This window comes from Pseudorasbora parva, chromosome 9 (assembly GCF_024679245.1).
Source record: "Pseudorasbora parva isolate DD20220531a chromosome 9, ASM2467924v1, whole genome shotgun sequence".
Lineage (NCBI taxonomy): Eukaryota > Metazoa > Chordata > Actinopteri > Cypriniformes > Gobionidae > Pseudorasbora > Pseudorasbora parva.
Genome location: NC_090180.1, coordinates 42,305,795 through 42,322,697, shown reverse-complemented (window position 1 = coordinate 42,322,697; position 16,903 = coordinate 42,305,795). Strand labels below are relative to the sequence as shown.

At 38.1% G+C, this 16,903-nt stretch overlaps 1 protein-coding gene across 1 annotated transcript; it reads left to right on the top strand.

The window, feature by feature from the left end:
- Positions 1 to 333: 333 nt before the first annotated feature.
- Positions 334 to 12,660, top strand: LOC137089173 (uncharacterized). The gene is made up of 4 exons (XM_067452679.1): positions 334 to 357; positions 897 to 931; positions 6,335 to 6,428; positions 6,531 to 12,660. The coding sequence occupies exons 3-4, from the start codon at positions 6,335 to 6,337 to the stop codon at positions 10,343 to 10,345; spliced, it is 3,909 nt and encodes a 1,302-aa protein (XP_067308780.1). The 5' UTR covers positions 334 to 357; positions 897 to 931; the 3' UTR covers positions 10,346 to 12,660.
- Positions 12,661 to 16,903: the final 4,243 nt, after the last annotated feature.

Genomic DNA, 16,903 nt, shown 5'->3' with positions numbered 1-16,903 from the left:
GTTGCATTAGCTATTGTTTAGTTATCTGGCATCAATCATCATATTGTCAGGCTGACTGGTCGGTCATTAGGATATATGGTGTGTCAAAGTCCTTTGTAAACTAGTGTTGTAAGTAACTTTGTTGAAACTTTTTGCAGATGTTTAAATTGTTATTATTATTAAAGCATTTTCTTTCCAATCTAGTTTTACTATTATTCAGATCTAGATGAAAAAGTAGATTGTCAGAGAATCGTTGGCTGCCCAATCACAGCGTTGCTAGGAGTGGCCCTGATTCTGACAGTATAAAACCACAGGGTTTAGATGTAAATGAAACCTGAAGGGGACAAATCATTCTGGAGTTATATAGAGAGTCAAAAGGTATGTTGCTTAAATTAAAATACATTTAGTCAATTATTTCCTCCAAACCAAAATTCAGATATATATAATAATTATTTGTAATGGCTGCTAGGTAAACAAGTGAATACAATAAAAACAACAAAGTAAAATATATAGTACAAAATGTAAAATACACCAGTATTTTTCATAAATGTCAGGTCAGGCCATGTACTTTAAATGCTGTAATATTATACAATTAAATTAATATAAATTTGTTGACCAAAACAAAACCTTGATATTTAATTGTATTAATATAGGCTTTATGCTAACTGTACAAAAGATTAACAGAAGTTAATACAGATATGATGTGGAAGATTATTACCTTTGGAAAGGGCACTTTCAGAGACAGCTATTGTACCTTTGTTTTCTAACTGTGTATAAATATAATATATAGAGTCTATATTCAATTGTGGAAATTAAACTTTTTGAAACACTGTTCTAACTCATAACAGGCACTTGATCTTCACAAAAAATTCTGTAACTGAACATTTCTACAGATTATTGTTTTTGTTTTTTTGCAGGTATTTTAGTGAATGACCTGAGAAGCTGCATTACGGTAACTATGTTGTCTTTTATAAAGATGTCAATATTTGTGTAGTTCTGTCTGATTGCTTTTTTTCTTGACTGGCAGTTCATAAATTTTAATAACAATTTTTATCAAAACGTTTTCATAACAGATAGTTCTGGTCGTGATACTGATTGATCAACACAGCTATGATGTGAACATTCAACATATCACTTTGCCGATTCATAGCAGATTATTATTGTTGTTGCAGCAGCTTCTCTTTGTCCTTACCGTGAATTATGCATGCATCAGATGGTTAATCAAAAACATTATCACTAAACAATACATTTTCAACAGCATGGTTTAAAGACGATCTAACACATATTTGGTAAGAATCCCATTAATGTTGTCGGAGGGGTTTGAAAATGTAACCAAATAATTTAAAATGGCAGACAGACAAAAAGCAAAATATGTAAGGGATAGTGTACACCCAGCCGGTTGTTATCGCAGAATAAACCCAGACCGAGTGATCAGGACCCCGACGCGAAGCAATAATAAGCTATATCCCGCATATTACATGGCTACTAGTCTCAAATAAATTGGACACAAAATATTGTCTTGAGATTCAATATTTGATTAGCACTTACGCAAAGCTTCCGCCAAGAAAAACAGTTCCAAACTGCTTTAAAGTGGTACTTCAGTGCTGGAAAGATTAATCTGTATTTAAACTGGGTCATTAATGTAGTAGAAATGTGAAATAATTTGTTTATTTGGTGCTTTCTAGACTAAGAAAAGACAGAAAATATATTTCTATCTCATGGGGATGAAAGACAACAATTCCCAGAATGCCTCGCTGCCCTGTGAGGCCACTCCCAAACCCACCTACTAGATTACTGGATCACTTTCACTTTCCCATCGTGACCGCCCTCATTTTCAAAATCAGTTCAGTTAGAGAACATACACTACAATTAAAAACTGAACGTGTCTGTTTAATCTAATGTGATTTAGCCGCTGAGGGAGTTTCATGGCACAAGCTGCAGGAGTCAGATTACACCGTCATGAATGAGCTCGTGATGAGAGCTGAGTTAAATGCGACCGCGCTCACGGCATACATTTACAGCGTGTGTTCAGTCTGGCGCGTTTTCAGTTCATGCCTTTGGAAGCTTAACTTTCATAGGAATTAATTTGAGAAGTTGAAACACTCACTTTGCTCCGCACCGATCCGTTTACATGAATGCCTGCAGCTGTGAGCTGAGCTGTGAGTGCGATCCCATCCCCATGCGAGGATTGAAAACATGTGGAAATAGCGCCCTCGGCTGGCTGTAGTCTTTAGCCTCTGGCTAAAATAAAATTCATAAATCTCTTGTCTCAGGGGGATATAAGGGGGGAGGAGCACAATCATTTGAATATACTCCAGGGTTTCTTCTGATACAAAGCCATATGCTAATCCCTGAAGTAACCCTTTAAGCCTTTATCTATTGCTGAAGATTTGTTTTTACCATATGCTAAATGTTGAAAATGAATGCTGAAAGGGTTAGTTCACCCAAAAATGAAACCAAGCCTATAATTGTACTCACCCTCAAGTCATTATAGGTGTATATGGCATTCTTCTTTCAGACTAATATAATCAGAGTTGTATTTAAAAACTCCAGGCTAAAGTTAATCCAAGCAGTAGTTGTAGCTGTTTTTGAAGTCCATAAAAATGCAGCTGTCCGTCAAATAACGTGCTCCACACGGCTCTGATTGGTTAAAAGGCCTTCTGATTCGAATCAATTGTGTAAGAAAAATATCCATATTTAAAACTTTATAAAGGAAACCCAGACTCAAGTCTTCCATTGTAACCCATGGTGGTTAGGTTTTTAACAGCCACAAGATGGTGCCAGCGTTAAGCATAGAAGTAGTACCAGTCAAGATAACTGGAGGAGTGGTGTGTTATTCAGTTTTTGCATTGTTATCTGGGAATAAAATAACACTGGAATGCGCGATTGACCAATCAGAATCAAGCATTTCACAGAGCAGTGTAATAAGGCTATATAATTATTTCCAGCACTAAATATACCAGCACTGTCTCAAGATTATTGTACTCATATTTGAGGATGGCCCAATGAATGCTCTAGAACTTCTTTAAAACTTATGTTCCCTTTCAGTCATTACATTCGACATTGCGTCAGAAGTGAACTGACGAATTGGGATCTCGTCTGGGAGCCCAATTACCTTTAAATGTAAACTAAACGAGCCAATGGACACTGGCGTGCAAGATTTGCATTGCAAACTCCACCCCATAAAGCAGGTACATAAAGAAGAGTGAATGCAATCGCACATTCAGCTTTTCACTTCAGAGCCAAGTGTTTGTATTGTTCAGCTCTACCATCATCGAGTTATATTCTCAGAGTCAGGAAGAAGCTCTGTTTGAGTGGTGATGTGATGGCACTGCAGTGATGGCCACAATCTGAAAAAGCATTTGCTGCTGTTTGTAAAAACAGTCACCAGAGAGCATTGCACACTGCACTGTTCCCTGCAAGCTGTGCGTGGCCATTTTCCTCTGTGCACTTCAGCACCCAAAAATAGCTTATTTCCCTAAAAGAGCAAGCCCTGAATGCGGTCGTTACCTGGCCCTGTCTGACAGTCACAATCTCTGCCTCACATCAACCAAGTTGCTGTATGTAAGTTTTCCACTTTACTAAAGCATAACATATCATAATGCTTGCAGATATGTAGTTAGCATGCAAAATTCCCCTACATATTTCTCAAAAAAAAACAATGCCACAGCCAGTTATTTTACTTTGAAATGTGCGTTCCGTGTCAGAATCTCTGTTTTGTTTTGTCTTTATTTTGTTCGGGGACCCTTGCTGCATCGGAGGGTGGGCTAGAGTTCTCTGGAGAAGAAGACCCTTCAGGGAGAGTAGCTTTAATCAAGTCCAATCCAGAGCTGATGGCTATGCTTTCCCGGGCCACTGTGAGCATCGGGCTCAAGTGGCCACCATGTCTCGAATGCTCGAAGCTGGATGATTGGTATCTTGAGAAGGCGCATGCTGACCATCACTGCCCCATCCCAGTACCATTCTTCCCAGAGGTATTTACCATTCTTTATGAAGAGGTTACCAGATTGTGGTACCGTTTTCTGCCCGAAACCAAGCTGGTGCATCTTCCCCCCACCTCACTACCTGAGTGTGACCAAGGGGTATGTGGAGCATGCAGTAGCAATGCAGTTGTATCCACAGAGCACTGCCATCTGGTGAGGAAATCTGTGTCTCCCATTCATTGCCTGTACGTTCTCATCCGTTCTGATCCAAAGCTTGTCATGGCTCTCCTGCAGGTATAGATCGTTCTAGCTAAATCCTCACCTTGTACCCTCTTGGGAACTCTCCATAATGCTAATGGCATTGCACCCTTTGAACCACTGCAGTCAGCTGAGCTGAAAAACCTGTCTTAATAAATGGTGCTCCAAACTGCGTTGGCATCAAACAAGAGGGTAGGAGACCTACAGGCATTTTTGGTCAATGAAATGTAATTCAGGCCAGCTGACTCTACACGTCACCTGGATACGTGCCTAGGGTTCACCGCATTCATTTCAGGGACCAGGTGGTGAACCTGCAAGTGCTGCCACTGGAGGAGGCAGACCGTGCTCTGTCCTGTTTGCACGTTGCGCCTGTACGTGGACCGAACGCAGAGCTTTAGTACCTTAGACCAACTCTTTGTCTGTTATGGAGGTCTGACCAGCAGAAGAGAAATGCTGTCTCTAAGCAGAGGTTGGGCCACTGGATAGTGGATGCCATCGTCTTGGCATACTAGACCCAAGGCGAGCCATGCCCACTTGGGGTGAAAGCTCACTCTACAAGGAGTGCTGCTTCCTGTTGGCCTTTGGTACATGGTGCCTCACTGACCTCTGTAGAGCTGGGCGACACCCAACAAGTTTGCCAGATTTTTTTTATCTGTAGAGCCAGTGTAGAACTCCCATGTAATCCAGTAGCCAGTAAAAACAGAGACCTGCTTGTATCTCGCTTGCCAGGCCATTCCCCTCTTTAGACAGGATACAGCTTGCTGCTCACATGAGTTCCCCAGCTAGCGAACCCTGTTCCTACAAACATCCTGTGGAAATCAAACTTGGTGGAGACATCTCACACCAGGCCTAACACTCATTTGTACACAAGTGTTTAAGCCCTGTGCTAAGTTAGGTGCCCATATGTTGTGATCCCTACAATGATCCCATATGTTTACTCTTCCACGGTGTGGCTGCCTTGTCTTATGTCTTTGTCTCAGCAGACAGCTCTCAGCTCTGCCTCTCTGCTCAGTATCAACTTCACCCTAACCAGGCTGAATCTACCACAGACACCTTCCTAATGGTCAGTCCATGTGTGTAATTTTCACCTGACAGTTGCCTCCGTAGAAAGACACTTGGAAATAGCACACCTCCCCAATGTTATCCAATAGATCTGTGTGGGTCAGAAGGAACAGCAGTGATTGACCTTCTCTGCATTAAGTCCCATCTTCCATCCCCAGTAGGTGCAGGTGGAGCTTATGCAGGGCACTGGAAGGGGCAGCAATTATGGAGTTTTGGTAGAAATTAATCAGTTTACTTCTGACATAACATTGAAAGTGACTGACTGAAAGGGAATGTCTAGGTTACTATTTTAACTCATCACCGTTGAATGCCTGGGTCTCCAGTTCACCTCCTCAACGAAAACCGGCACAAATACTGAAAAGTGAACCCAAAGTGTCTCAATCGCCCCCAGGTGGTTGGTCCCAGTGTAGCTAATAAATCCAGCCCCCTCCTAGAATTCTAATGGGACACGAGACAAACTAAACAATCAAAATAACACTTCAAAGTATTATTTTTTTCCAAAGATGGTTTCTGTCATTTTAGGTAGCTTTATTTACACTGATGTAAGTTCAAATGCTCGTATTTTTAAAATAAATTTGGTTGTAGTTAGTTATTTGATGCTACAAGAACAGGGGCGTGATGGAATACTTGACAGCTTCTCAGAGTGAAGTAGCCACTAAGGCACAAACATACTTTTTTGTGGATTATCAGGAGGAGGTTGTTAATTTCACACGGACATAATGAGTTGTTCTGTAGTAAATTGTACTAACAGAAACTGCGGGAGAGTGGGCGAGTTTTGAAATCATGGCTTCACTTGCTGCTCTCTACAGTGCAGACTCAGGTTCCGAGGTCACAACAGCACAGATGCATGTCCTAAATTAGCTCAATTTGTCTCGACCATATTTGGACATTTTTCTCCAATGAAAGATATTGAAGAGACCATGATATGGAAGATGTCCACTGGCATGTTTATAATCAAAGGGGATTGGGCTCTCAGGCAAGATCCCAATCTGTCCGTTCACTTTTGCCATATCTCCATTCCTTCCTTCAGGGAAAAGTTTATTTTCTAATGTTGTATACTTGTGTTTAAAATTTACAAAAAATATATAATCCAAGGCTTTTTCTTTAGAAAGATGTCCGACTCTGAAACCATTGAACTGGCTTGTCTTGGCCGACCTTTTCAATTGGGAATGCTTTATGACTGCCGAAGAGATGTCCTCATTCCAGGTAATAAAAACCACACGGACACACTAACAGCCACACTAACACTAACAGACACACTATTTTACCTTTTGGGTAACTAATGATTAATATAAACATTTTCCCAAGGAATAACTCTTTGGGATGCTGAGATGCTGCAGAAGAATATCAATGTACGGCCACAGCCAAACACTGACTTCAAAATCATTGCCTCAGATTCAAGTGAAGACAAAATACAAGCTTTGAATGTTTCTGCATCTCTTGAAGCCAGCTTTATGAGTGGATTAGTTAGTGTGAAAGGGTCAGCTGAATTTTTAAATAATAAAAAGAAGTCCAAAAATCAATCTCGAGTCACCTTACAGTATCGGACAACGACACGTTTTGAGCAGTTAACTATGGAACATCTTGGAGCAGGGAACGTAAAGCACTGCAATGTATTTCAGGAGGGCTCGGCCACACATGTTGTTACAGCTCTATTGTATGGAGCTCAAGCGTTCTTTATTTTTGACCAAGAAGTTTCATCCAATGAAAATCATCAAGAAATAAAAGGAACTCTCCAAGCATCAATCAAAAAGATACCTTTAATATCAGTTGAAGGTCAAGCATCTTTGAAAATGAGTGAATCGGAAAAAGAGAAAATGAACAAATTCAGTTGCACTTTTCATGGAGATTTTGCTCTGGAAAACAATCCGGTTTCATATGTAGATGCCATCAAGGTGTACTCAGAGCTGCCAAAACTGCTGGGAGAAGATGGAGAGAATGCTGTGCCCATGACCGTGTGGCTTTACCCTCTGAAAAAACTAGATTCAGCAGCTGCTCAGTTAGTCAGAGAGATCAGTGTAAGCCTAGTACGACGTGCCCAACGGATCATGGATGAACTGGATAATTGTGATGTTCAATGTCAAGACCTGATGAGGGACAATGTCACCATTCAATTCCCTGAAATCAAAACTAAAATCAGAAAATTTAAGGACCTCTGCTCTGAGTACAAAATAGTTTTTCAAAAACATCTCTGCAGGCTTCTTCCATCTATAAGGGGTGGAGGAAAAGAAGAACAAGAGCTTGCTGATGCTCTCAGTGACAAAGAAAGATCCCCATTTCAGGGTGCTCTGGTACACAAGTATCTAAATGAGCGAGAGCGAGAGATGAATGTCATTAGATCTTACCTTGAAATCATGAAAGATGTCCCTGTTCTTTCATCCAGCAATGACTTGGACAAGGTTGTCTTGAAAGCATCCAATAACTATGTGATAGCTTTTGCACTTTCCTCCTTAAATGAAAAGGAACTATACATTTCAGACTTGGAGAATTACCTGAAAAAACAATCATGTAAAAATGCAGAGCAAATAAGTTATGATCAAGACTTCTCAAAAAAGACAGAGAAATGGTTTTCCTCTGGAAATGTAACTACACTTACCAGGGAAAACATACAGGCCTTCCTGGATTTCAAAGAAGCTAATAAAGGAAGAAAGAACATTGAATTCTGCATTGCTTCAATCCCGGATGAACTCATCACTGCCTCTTCAATTCATGTTTATGAAAGGGGGAGACTCATAAACTCGCAGTACGAGCTCCCCTCAAAACCCCCGAAACCAGTCTTCTTGAGTGCTGAGCATGACTGCATACATCTGCAAATCAAACCTCCGGACCACGGGGTTAGTTTTGTTCAGTCGTACTGTATTTCATATCAGTCTGCACAAAGCTCTGAATGGACAGAGGTGTTTACTGACGGGGTTTCTGATCAGGTCACTGTCAAACAGTTACAACCACATAAGGAATATTGTTTCACCTGTAAGGCAGTGTGTCGTCCAGGAGTAAGTCTGACAAGTGACACAACATCATTCTTCAAGACTTATCCATGTGCTCCTCCTGGAGCGCCTATAGTGAAACGATTAGAATCGGAGTCTGCAACTATAGTCTGGGATGTTCCTACATCTGTGGGTGAGGATGTGCTGGTCACTGGATACGAGTTGGAATACAGAGTCAGCACCAAAGATCAGGAAATTGAAAAGCCGTGGAAATCTGTGAAATCTACAAACAGGGAGTGCACACTTCAGGGACTGGAAGAAGACACAATTTACACAATCAGAGTTTTTGCAAACTGTGGAAATGATGGAGTGAGTCTCTCCAGCCCTGAAACTTTGTTTTCAGCCAGTTTTAAGGGAAAACAATCAAAAAAGGATGGGAGTGGGTTGTTCTTAAATCAATCTTCACGAATAAAAAAGGGCAATCCATCAATACATACATTGATACTGCACAAAAAAATGGCAGAGACTGTAAGTTTTAATCAGTATGTCTTCGGACGAAAGGTTGAGGATGTGAAAAACAAAGTAGTTCTTCTTTTGGGATCAACAGGTGCAGGAAAAACCACGCTGGTCAATGTGATGCTCAATTCCATACTGGGCGTAAAGTGGCAGGATGCTTATCGCTTCAAACTAATCAATGAAGTAACCAATCGCACACAAGCTGAAAGTCAGACATATAACGTCTCCTCTTATGAGCTGTACAATCAGCCTGGCTTTCAAATTCCCTATTCCCTCACAATCGTAGATACACCCGGATTTGGGGATACAAGAGGAATCGCTCATGATAAACTGATTACAGAGCAGGTCAAAAGCTTTCTTTGTAGCCCTTTGGGAATCGATCACATTGATGCGGTCTGCTTTGTTGTCCAGGCCTCTCTTGCCCGCCTGAGTGCCAATCAGAAGTACATCTTTGACTCAATACTGTCCATTTTTGGAAAAGACATTGCAGAGAATATCATGATTATGGTGACATTTGCAGATGGTAAAAACATCCCGGTTCTAGAAGCCATCAAAGCAGCAGAGCTGCCCTGTCAAAAAAATAAAAAGGGAGAACCCACCCATTTCAGTTTCAACAACTCAGCTGTGTATGCAGACAAAAAAGTAGAAGAGCCTACAACCTCTGACAATGATTCAGATGATGATGATGATGAAGATGATAAACTGACACAGCTCGTCTGGGACAAAACCTTTAAACAGATGAAGGCTTTTTTCAAGGCATTGGGATCCATTGAAAGCAAAGATCTGACGATGACAATAAAGGTCTTGGAGGAACGAGAGCGCCTTGAGAAAGCCATGACAAGCCTTACCCCTCAAATAACTGCTGGTCTCTCTAAAATGAGTGAGATAAAAAAATTCAAGCAATTTTTGGAAAATGAGAGTGAGAACATGGTACAAAATGAGGATTTTGAGCAAGATGTAGAGGTGATGAATGCAAACAGATCCCCTGTAAACTGTTTTACCATGAATTGCAACAACTGCTTCTTCACATGTCACTCCAACTGCTTCCTCCCTGAAGAAGATTCTGTGCAAACTTGTGCTGTGATGGAGAATGGCTACTGCATTATCTGCCCTGAAAACTGTCATTACTCTGCTCATTCAAAGGAAAATTTCATGTGGACCTATGAAACAAAAATAGAGAAAAAAACTATTAAAGAGCTGAAAGACAACTTCATGAAGGCAAAAGGAAAGTTTATGGACTCTAAGCAAATGCTTGATGAACTTGAGAAGCAACTCAATGGAATTCAGTACAAATTAGAGAAACTCATCAAACTTTCATCTGATTGCCTAAGAAGACTGGATGAAATTGCACTGAAGCCAAAATCTCTTTCCACAGCTGAATATCTCGAAATCCTGATCAAAACTGAGAAAGAAGAAAAAAGTCCTGGCTTTGAGGACCGGATTGTTGGACTCGAGAAAATGAAACAAGAAACTCTTGTCCTGGAAAAGATTGCTAAAGGAGAAAATCTGCTCGAAACAGAGCGCCGCATTATGGAGGAGAGAACAAAGCGAATGAAAAGTGTTGCCCTGAAAACTATAAAAATGAAGAAAGCGGTTAGTGCCTTCCAGTCACAGAGCAATCAAGAAACATCTGATCAAAAGGATGGAAGTGCTTGCTTTGAGGGCCAGGAGATGTCCTAAATAAAATAAGGGCTGATTAGTTCAAAATGAATTAGGAAATTTGCTTAACAATAACTTAAACAATAATGCTTACTTTACGTATTGATCAATCCTCATTTAACATAATTCATTTATGCTTGTATTTGAACAGAAGCTCAACTGGTAGAGCATAGTGCTAGCAACAGTTATGGCTCCATGAAATTATCAAGATTTTTGTTTAAGCTTAAATGCTTTTTAAGCTACTTTGGATAAAGTATCTGAAAAAAAAACTATAAATGTAATTGTTGTTGTTTTTTTCATCGGTGTTTAGTCCTCCGAAATCATGCAAAGATTTGGATACTGTAAAATACTATGAAATACTATAAACACACAATGTATGATTTCAAGCGCTTCCTTTAATTTAAAAAAAAGTTATGAGCATCTTTCTTACAGCTTATACTGTGAAAATGTGAAATTCTTCCCTGACAATTTACTACTGTTTAAAAGTAATCAGCAACTGTATTATGATTGATTCTACACTGTAAAAAATTATACGTTCAATAAGTTATGACAACATATGTTTTTACATTGTTTTAACTCATCAAAATAAGTTAAGCAATGTTAAACTTGTTTTTATTAGTTATACAACATGCAACTCATTTTTTAAAGTCAGTTTAACATAATTTAAGTTGAAATAACTTAAACATCCAAGTCGATTGTACTGCAAAAGTTCAAAATTTGCCTTTTTTTACAGTGTACCTATTATTATTAGTAATATTGTTTTAAAACAGAACTTAACAGTTTTACTTGATTCATGATTTACTTTTTTAAACCTAATAAGAAAACCTTTAATAGAATAAATAAATGAATAAAAAGCTACACTGACATATACAAATTAGAAAAATATGCAAAGACCTAAAATACATTATATAAAAAAGGATAATATTATGGTACTACAAGTTAATAATATTTGTTATAGGGGTTCAGCTGGCAAAAACTGTTTTAGGAATTATAGCACAGTGCCACATAACAACTCTTTACACTAAAACTTGAAGAAAAGAACACACAACAAAGCATAATGCCAAAACACATGCTAAAGAGCCAGGCAGCAGCACTCTCATAAACAATACAGTGCACAGGCCTCAATACATTTATTAAATTAATGTTGCATGCATGCATGAAATTTCACTAATATTTAGAAAGGTATAAGCAATATTTAACAAGTTATTCAAATTACATTGATATGTGTATAAAAAAAGAAAATATTGTCATTTATTTATTTGATTTTATAATTTTTTATATTGGTCTAATTGAAAATCCTGTTTTTTTTATTATTATTATTAATAGAATTCTCTAAAATGTGTAATCAACTGTTAAATTTTGTAGGCCGAATGGTAACCCATCAAGTACTTTAAAATGATTTTGGATGTTGACAGCGTGTTGACAAGTGTAGTTCCCAGCATGCTTTGCGTGAGACTTAATGGGGAGAGTAGAAATTTTGAAATAAAGTATTGTTTTTTTTTCTGTTTTTGAGCAATATGAGAAAAGCAGGGGACTTGATAATGCAGTTATGTTGGGATTTAGAACTATTTCAGTTACTATTGTGGTGACAGTTACTACAGTACAGTATAGCTTTTGCTTAGGCTATGATTTTGGATACTTAAAGGAATACTTCACGCAAAAATGTACTTACACTCACGTCATCCCCAATGTATATGATATATTTAGTATTTATATTACTATTTGGCTACACGTCAATTAATATATTATTTATAAAAGATGCACAATTTTATTTCTAAAGCTCTCTCATTATAAACTGCTTTAATTTGGAACGAGAGATACAGGGGTGTGGCTGTGTAGTGTAAGTTACCATGGTGATGAACACTGATAAAAGCCTATCCACCTTCTTGAGCCCAAAAAAACAGAGTTTGCTCAAACTAATCTCGAACTTACCTGGGTAACAACTGAAACCAGCTTGGTGCAACAGTCCAATGGACTTCACAAGTCTTTGTTTTTGTTTATCATTTACATCTGGGATGGCACAAGGATGTGTAAATGATGAGAGTATTTTTCATTTTTCGTTGAACTATCCCTTTAAGGAGAAGATTTAGCATTTAACATAATATTTTCTATTTCTCACTAACAGTTAATGCTATTTTAACTCAGTGAACTGAATCCTGTCATGTGATGATATAAAATCTGTTTGAGTCTACTTGATTTGGTGACTTCAAAATAATGTTGTTACATGAACAAATGATGTTTGTGTTCATGTGGAACTGATGTAATTAAATCATGTAAATCCAACACATTTCTCCCAGTATATGGTCTTTATAATAAAGCTTTTTACTTTAAATTAATGTTTTTGTCTTTGGAAATACTTTTTCTTTTATTAAATATGATGTAATACACAATAATACACTAATAATTTTTCTTAGAATTATTATTTCTGATTAATATAATATAATATAATATAATATAATATAATATAATATAATATAATAGCGAATAATACTCATTTGCTATCATATAAACCACTGTTTTTATAGTTTAGATGGCCTGTTTGAAATATTTTTTACCAATATGTATGAGCAAGGGCTCGTAGCATGGCATAAAGCTTTCTGAAACATGGATTCTTCTCATTGTCAAGCAATTTAATCAAAAGGGGACATAAGACGTTCTGACATTAAAGGGTTAGTTCACCCAAAAATGAAAATTATTTCATTAATTACTCACCCTCATGTCGTTGGACACCTGTAACACCTTCGTTCATCTTCAGAACACAAATGAAGATATTTTTGTTGAAAGCTGATGGCTGAGAAAGGCTTCAGAAAGGCCTCCATTGGCATTCAGTACATTTCCACTGACCCACTCACAAGACCCATAAAAGGCACTAAAGACTAAAGACTCTCCCTACAGTGGCTGTACAATAATTTTACAATGCGACGGAAATAGTTATTGTGCGCAAAAAAAAATCAAAATAACGACTTTATCCACTAAGTTCTGAACTCGACGCATGCGCGAGAATATGACGCAGCTCCACCGTTCAATACATGACCCGGAAGAGGAGGAGCGCCACAATCGCGCGAGTTCAAGGTGAGTTCACGTCAGAGACCTACATGGAAGACAATATCTTGGCAGATAAAGTCATTATTTTGATTTTTTTTGCGCACAAAAACTATTCTCGTTGCTTCGTAAAATTATTGTACAGCCACTGTAGTGAGATGGACTTTGTAACGACGTCTTTAGTGCCGTTTATGGGTCTTGTGAGTGGGTCAGTGGAAATGTACTGAATGCCAATGGAGGCCTTTCTGAAGCCTTTCTGAAGCCATCAGCTTTCAACAAAAATATCTTCATTTGTGTTCTGAAGATGAACGAAGGTGTTACGGGTGTCCAACAACATGAGGGCTGTATTCTCAAAAACACAACTAATCCTAGGTGTACTACTAGGTGTACTGTAATGCAGCCCTGGAAAAATATTTAGGGAAATATTACCTGAAATATTTTTTTTTAAAAAAACTGCATGAACAATAATGAATGAGGGTATTTTTTACTTCAGTAGAAGAGGAACCATACATGCTTTCTGAGCTTTGCAAAAATTATATATATACAGCAGATTTATCTCCTGTCGTTGACAGGTTTTAAGCATCTCTCTACCACCCCTTCTCCTCCCTTCAATGTAATAAACTCTTATTAGAGGTCAAACACAATCCATAAATAAAGTCTAGTTCGGATACTCTGGGTTTGGGCCAAAATTCCTCCCCCAGACAGCATGCCAATTACTTGTAAGAATGGGTTTTACTGCTGGAGAGAAGATCTCACAGAAAGACTGAGGACATTGCCATGCCTAAAATTCTCCCCTCTCCCCTTTACCTCCTCCTCTCCCACTGATTCAAGTCAAAGAATGCAGATATACTACACTGTAAAAAATATTTTAAAAATAAGTTACCTGGTTGCCTTAAACTTTTGAGTTCATTAAAATGAAAAATATGAATTAATACAATGAACATTTTTTAAAAAACGACTGCGTTTATTCAAATAATATTAAAAGATTTTGTAAGCATATTGGGTAATTGTGTGTTTTATTTGTGATGATGCAGTGAAACATGCCAAACTGTGCTTTTCATGATTTAATCACAATTTTATGTGGTTCAGATATAATAATATTTTGAGTTTCTATTTATTAAACCAATTTCCCTCATTGCATCAACTAAAATTTTTAACTTCAATAAACTCAAAATTTTGAGGCAACCAGGTTGATTACTTTTTTAAGTTAAACCAACAAAACTTTTTTACAGTGTACAGATGATGTATTTTGTGAATCTATTGTTTTATTCCTTTCATGTTTGATGTCTTTTTAAAGGTCTCAGTACGATGGGTAAATTTGTCTCAATTTCACTGTAGTGTAGTCACTAGTAGGATGAGAAAGATTGAAAGTTTGAGAATTCTGGGCTTCTCTTTCTTTCAAAGATATCTAAAACCTCTCCCCTGAAACCAGGTGTTTTGTTGCAAATATTTACAATCCTTTGTTCTGGTCTGCTGAGTATTTAAGGAAGGGTAGCAGAGCTGCCATTTGCGAACATTCTGTAGCCAGAACCCCATGCCATGTTGTATTCGTGTCCTATAGTGACACTCACACACATGGTATGTATTGTACCAGATATCATGACTCTTTGAAACTATTTTCATATTAATTTGTAATTGTGTTTTATATTTTTATGCTGACAGTTATATACCATGGATGTGTGTTTAATAAGTTCTGTCAGGCACAAATAAATGTCAATCTGGAGTCATCTTGTATCAGTCCGAAATCATTAATTTTACTAGTGTCGCATGAGGAGTTTGTAGGGGGTCCGCAAATCTTTCTGTCAGGACAGGATACGGAAGACCCCATGAACTGGAGCACACAGTGGCCTGTCGCCTTGGGTGCCAACAGCTGGGGGGCGCCAGTGCCCTGCCCCAACAAGATTTTTTAGTTATTTCATATATATTTTATTATTAATATTTCATACTTTTGCTATTTCGAGGCATTATGATTAGTTGTGATTATTGGAGTGAAGTCGCCATGGTGATAGTGGCGCTGCTGAAATTAAATGAGATCATGTAGAGGGCGGCAAGAACGTCGTCATCGGTGCTTTAATTTCATCATCATGAAAAGGTAAAAGCCATCAGGGGCTCAGTATCGTAAAAAGAAAAAAGAGGAAATATATAAAAAAGAAAGCGAAATATACAGGTATGTTAGCCTACTTATTGGTTACTTGTTCTCTACTAAGCTGGTCGCTCTATCATAACTTTGAGCAAAACATTACACTGAATATTAGTAGGCTACTAGACGGACCACACGTCTTGCTCATTTATTTCAGGTGCAGAACATTATAGAATAGTTAATTTGAATAAAAGAAACATTACATCACAGATAGCTGTTTGTAAATTGATCAAGTAATACTGTCATAACCAAGGGCGTCACTAGGCCCTTTTTTATGAACTTATGCCTCAGCCCTCCCTACAAAAATATGTGATTAACCATTAAAACATATGAAACTGGCGCGAGGCTTCGGCTTCATCCCGTCTTTTAGTCTTTGTGTCACTGTGTTCTTCAATCAGCAGCGCCGCCAAGTGACGTGGTTTTCAAGCTATTGTTATCTAATTTTTTGGCCTTCAGAACATCTTAAAATACACATATGTAGATCATAGAAATCAAAAATTTCTTGGGGGACCATGCCCCCGAACCCCCCTAACATTTGTGATCTCAGTGATAATAAACCTGGCTACATTATTGGATTAATGCATGTATAACATGGCCATGAAATAAAGAAGTCATATTTGCTTTATAAGTTATAGTTTAAAAAAAAGAGGGGGGTGCAAGATATGAATCTTGCCTAGGGTGCCAGAAAGGCTGGAAACGGCCCTGGGAGCACAGCATGAGGGTCAATCTGAATTCTGACTGTCGCTGTTATTAACCCTTCACTTTTTGTTATGAGTAAGCCTGTGCGACTCAAAGGTGAAATAGTTCACTCTACAATCCCCTATAACAGAACTGACTAAGTTGCGTCTGTGAGGTAATGTAATTAATCGCAAGCACTATCTCTGAGCGACTCCTGGTCCCATGGAGGAACGAATATTTGAAGATAAGAGTTACTAAGAGAAATCAACCATCTAAATTAAATCACAACTAAAATTATGATCAGCTGTTCAGTTACAAACGTAACAAATTTAAAAAAGTCACATATTTGAAGCCAGATCAAAATTATTAATGGAGTCAGATTTAAAATTTGATATGAATAAATTAAGTGCATTTAACAGAAATGCTGAAAAGTCTTACACGCAGAAGTCCTTCGACCAGGCTGTTAGATTCCGTTCTTGGGCTAACGGATGGACCTTACATACGCATAATCTTTACTCTATTTCATTTGATGTAAGAGTGAACTCGTGAACAGAGATTTAGTCAGACCCTTTTTCCCTCAATGCAATGTAATACCTCACGCACACTGGCAGATGGCGACAAACTATTAACATGATGGGGTGCATCTAGGCCACTGGTTCTCAGTGGAGTACCACATTTGGTATGTCTCCCTCATCCATCACACCTGATTCATCTCATGA

Coding starts and splice junctions, on each gene's coding strand:
- LOC137089173 (XM_067452679.1), top strand. CDS start 6,335: ATGTCCGACTCTGAAACCATTGAACTGGCTTGTCTTGGCCGACCTTTT. Junction 6,429..6,530: donor AAGAGATGTCCTCATTCCAG/GTAATAAAAACC, acceptor CATTTTCCCAAG/GAATAACTCTTTGGGATGCT.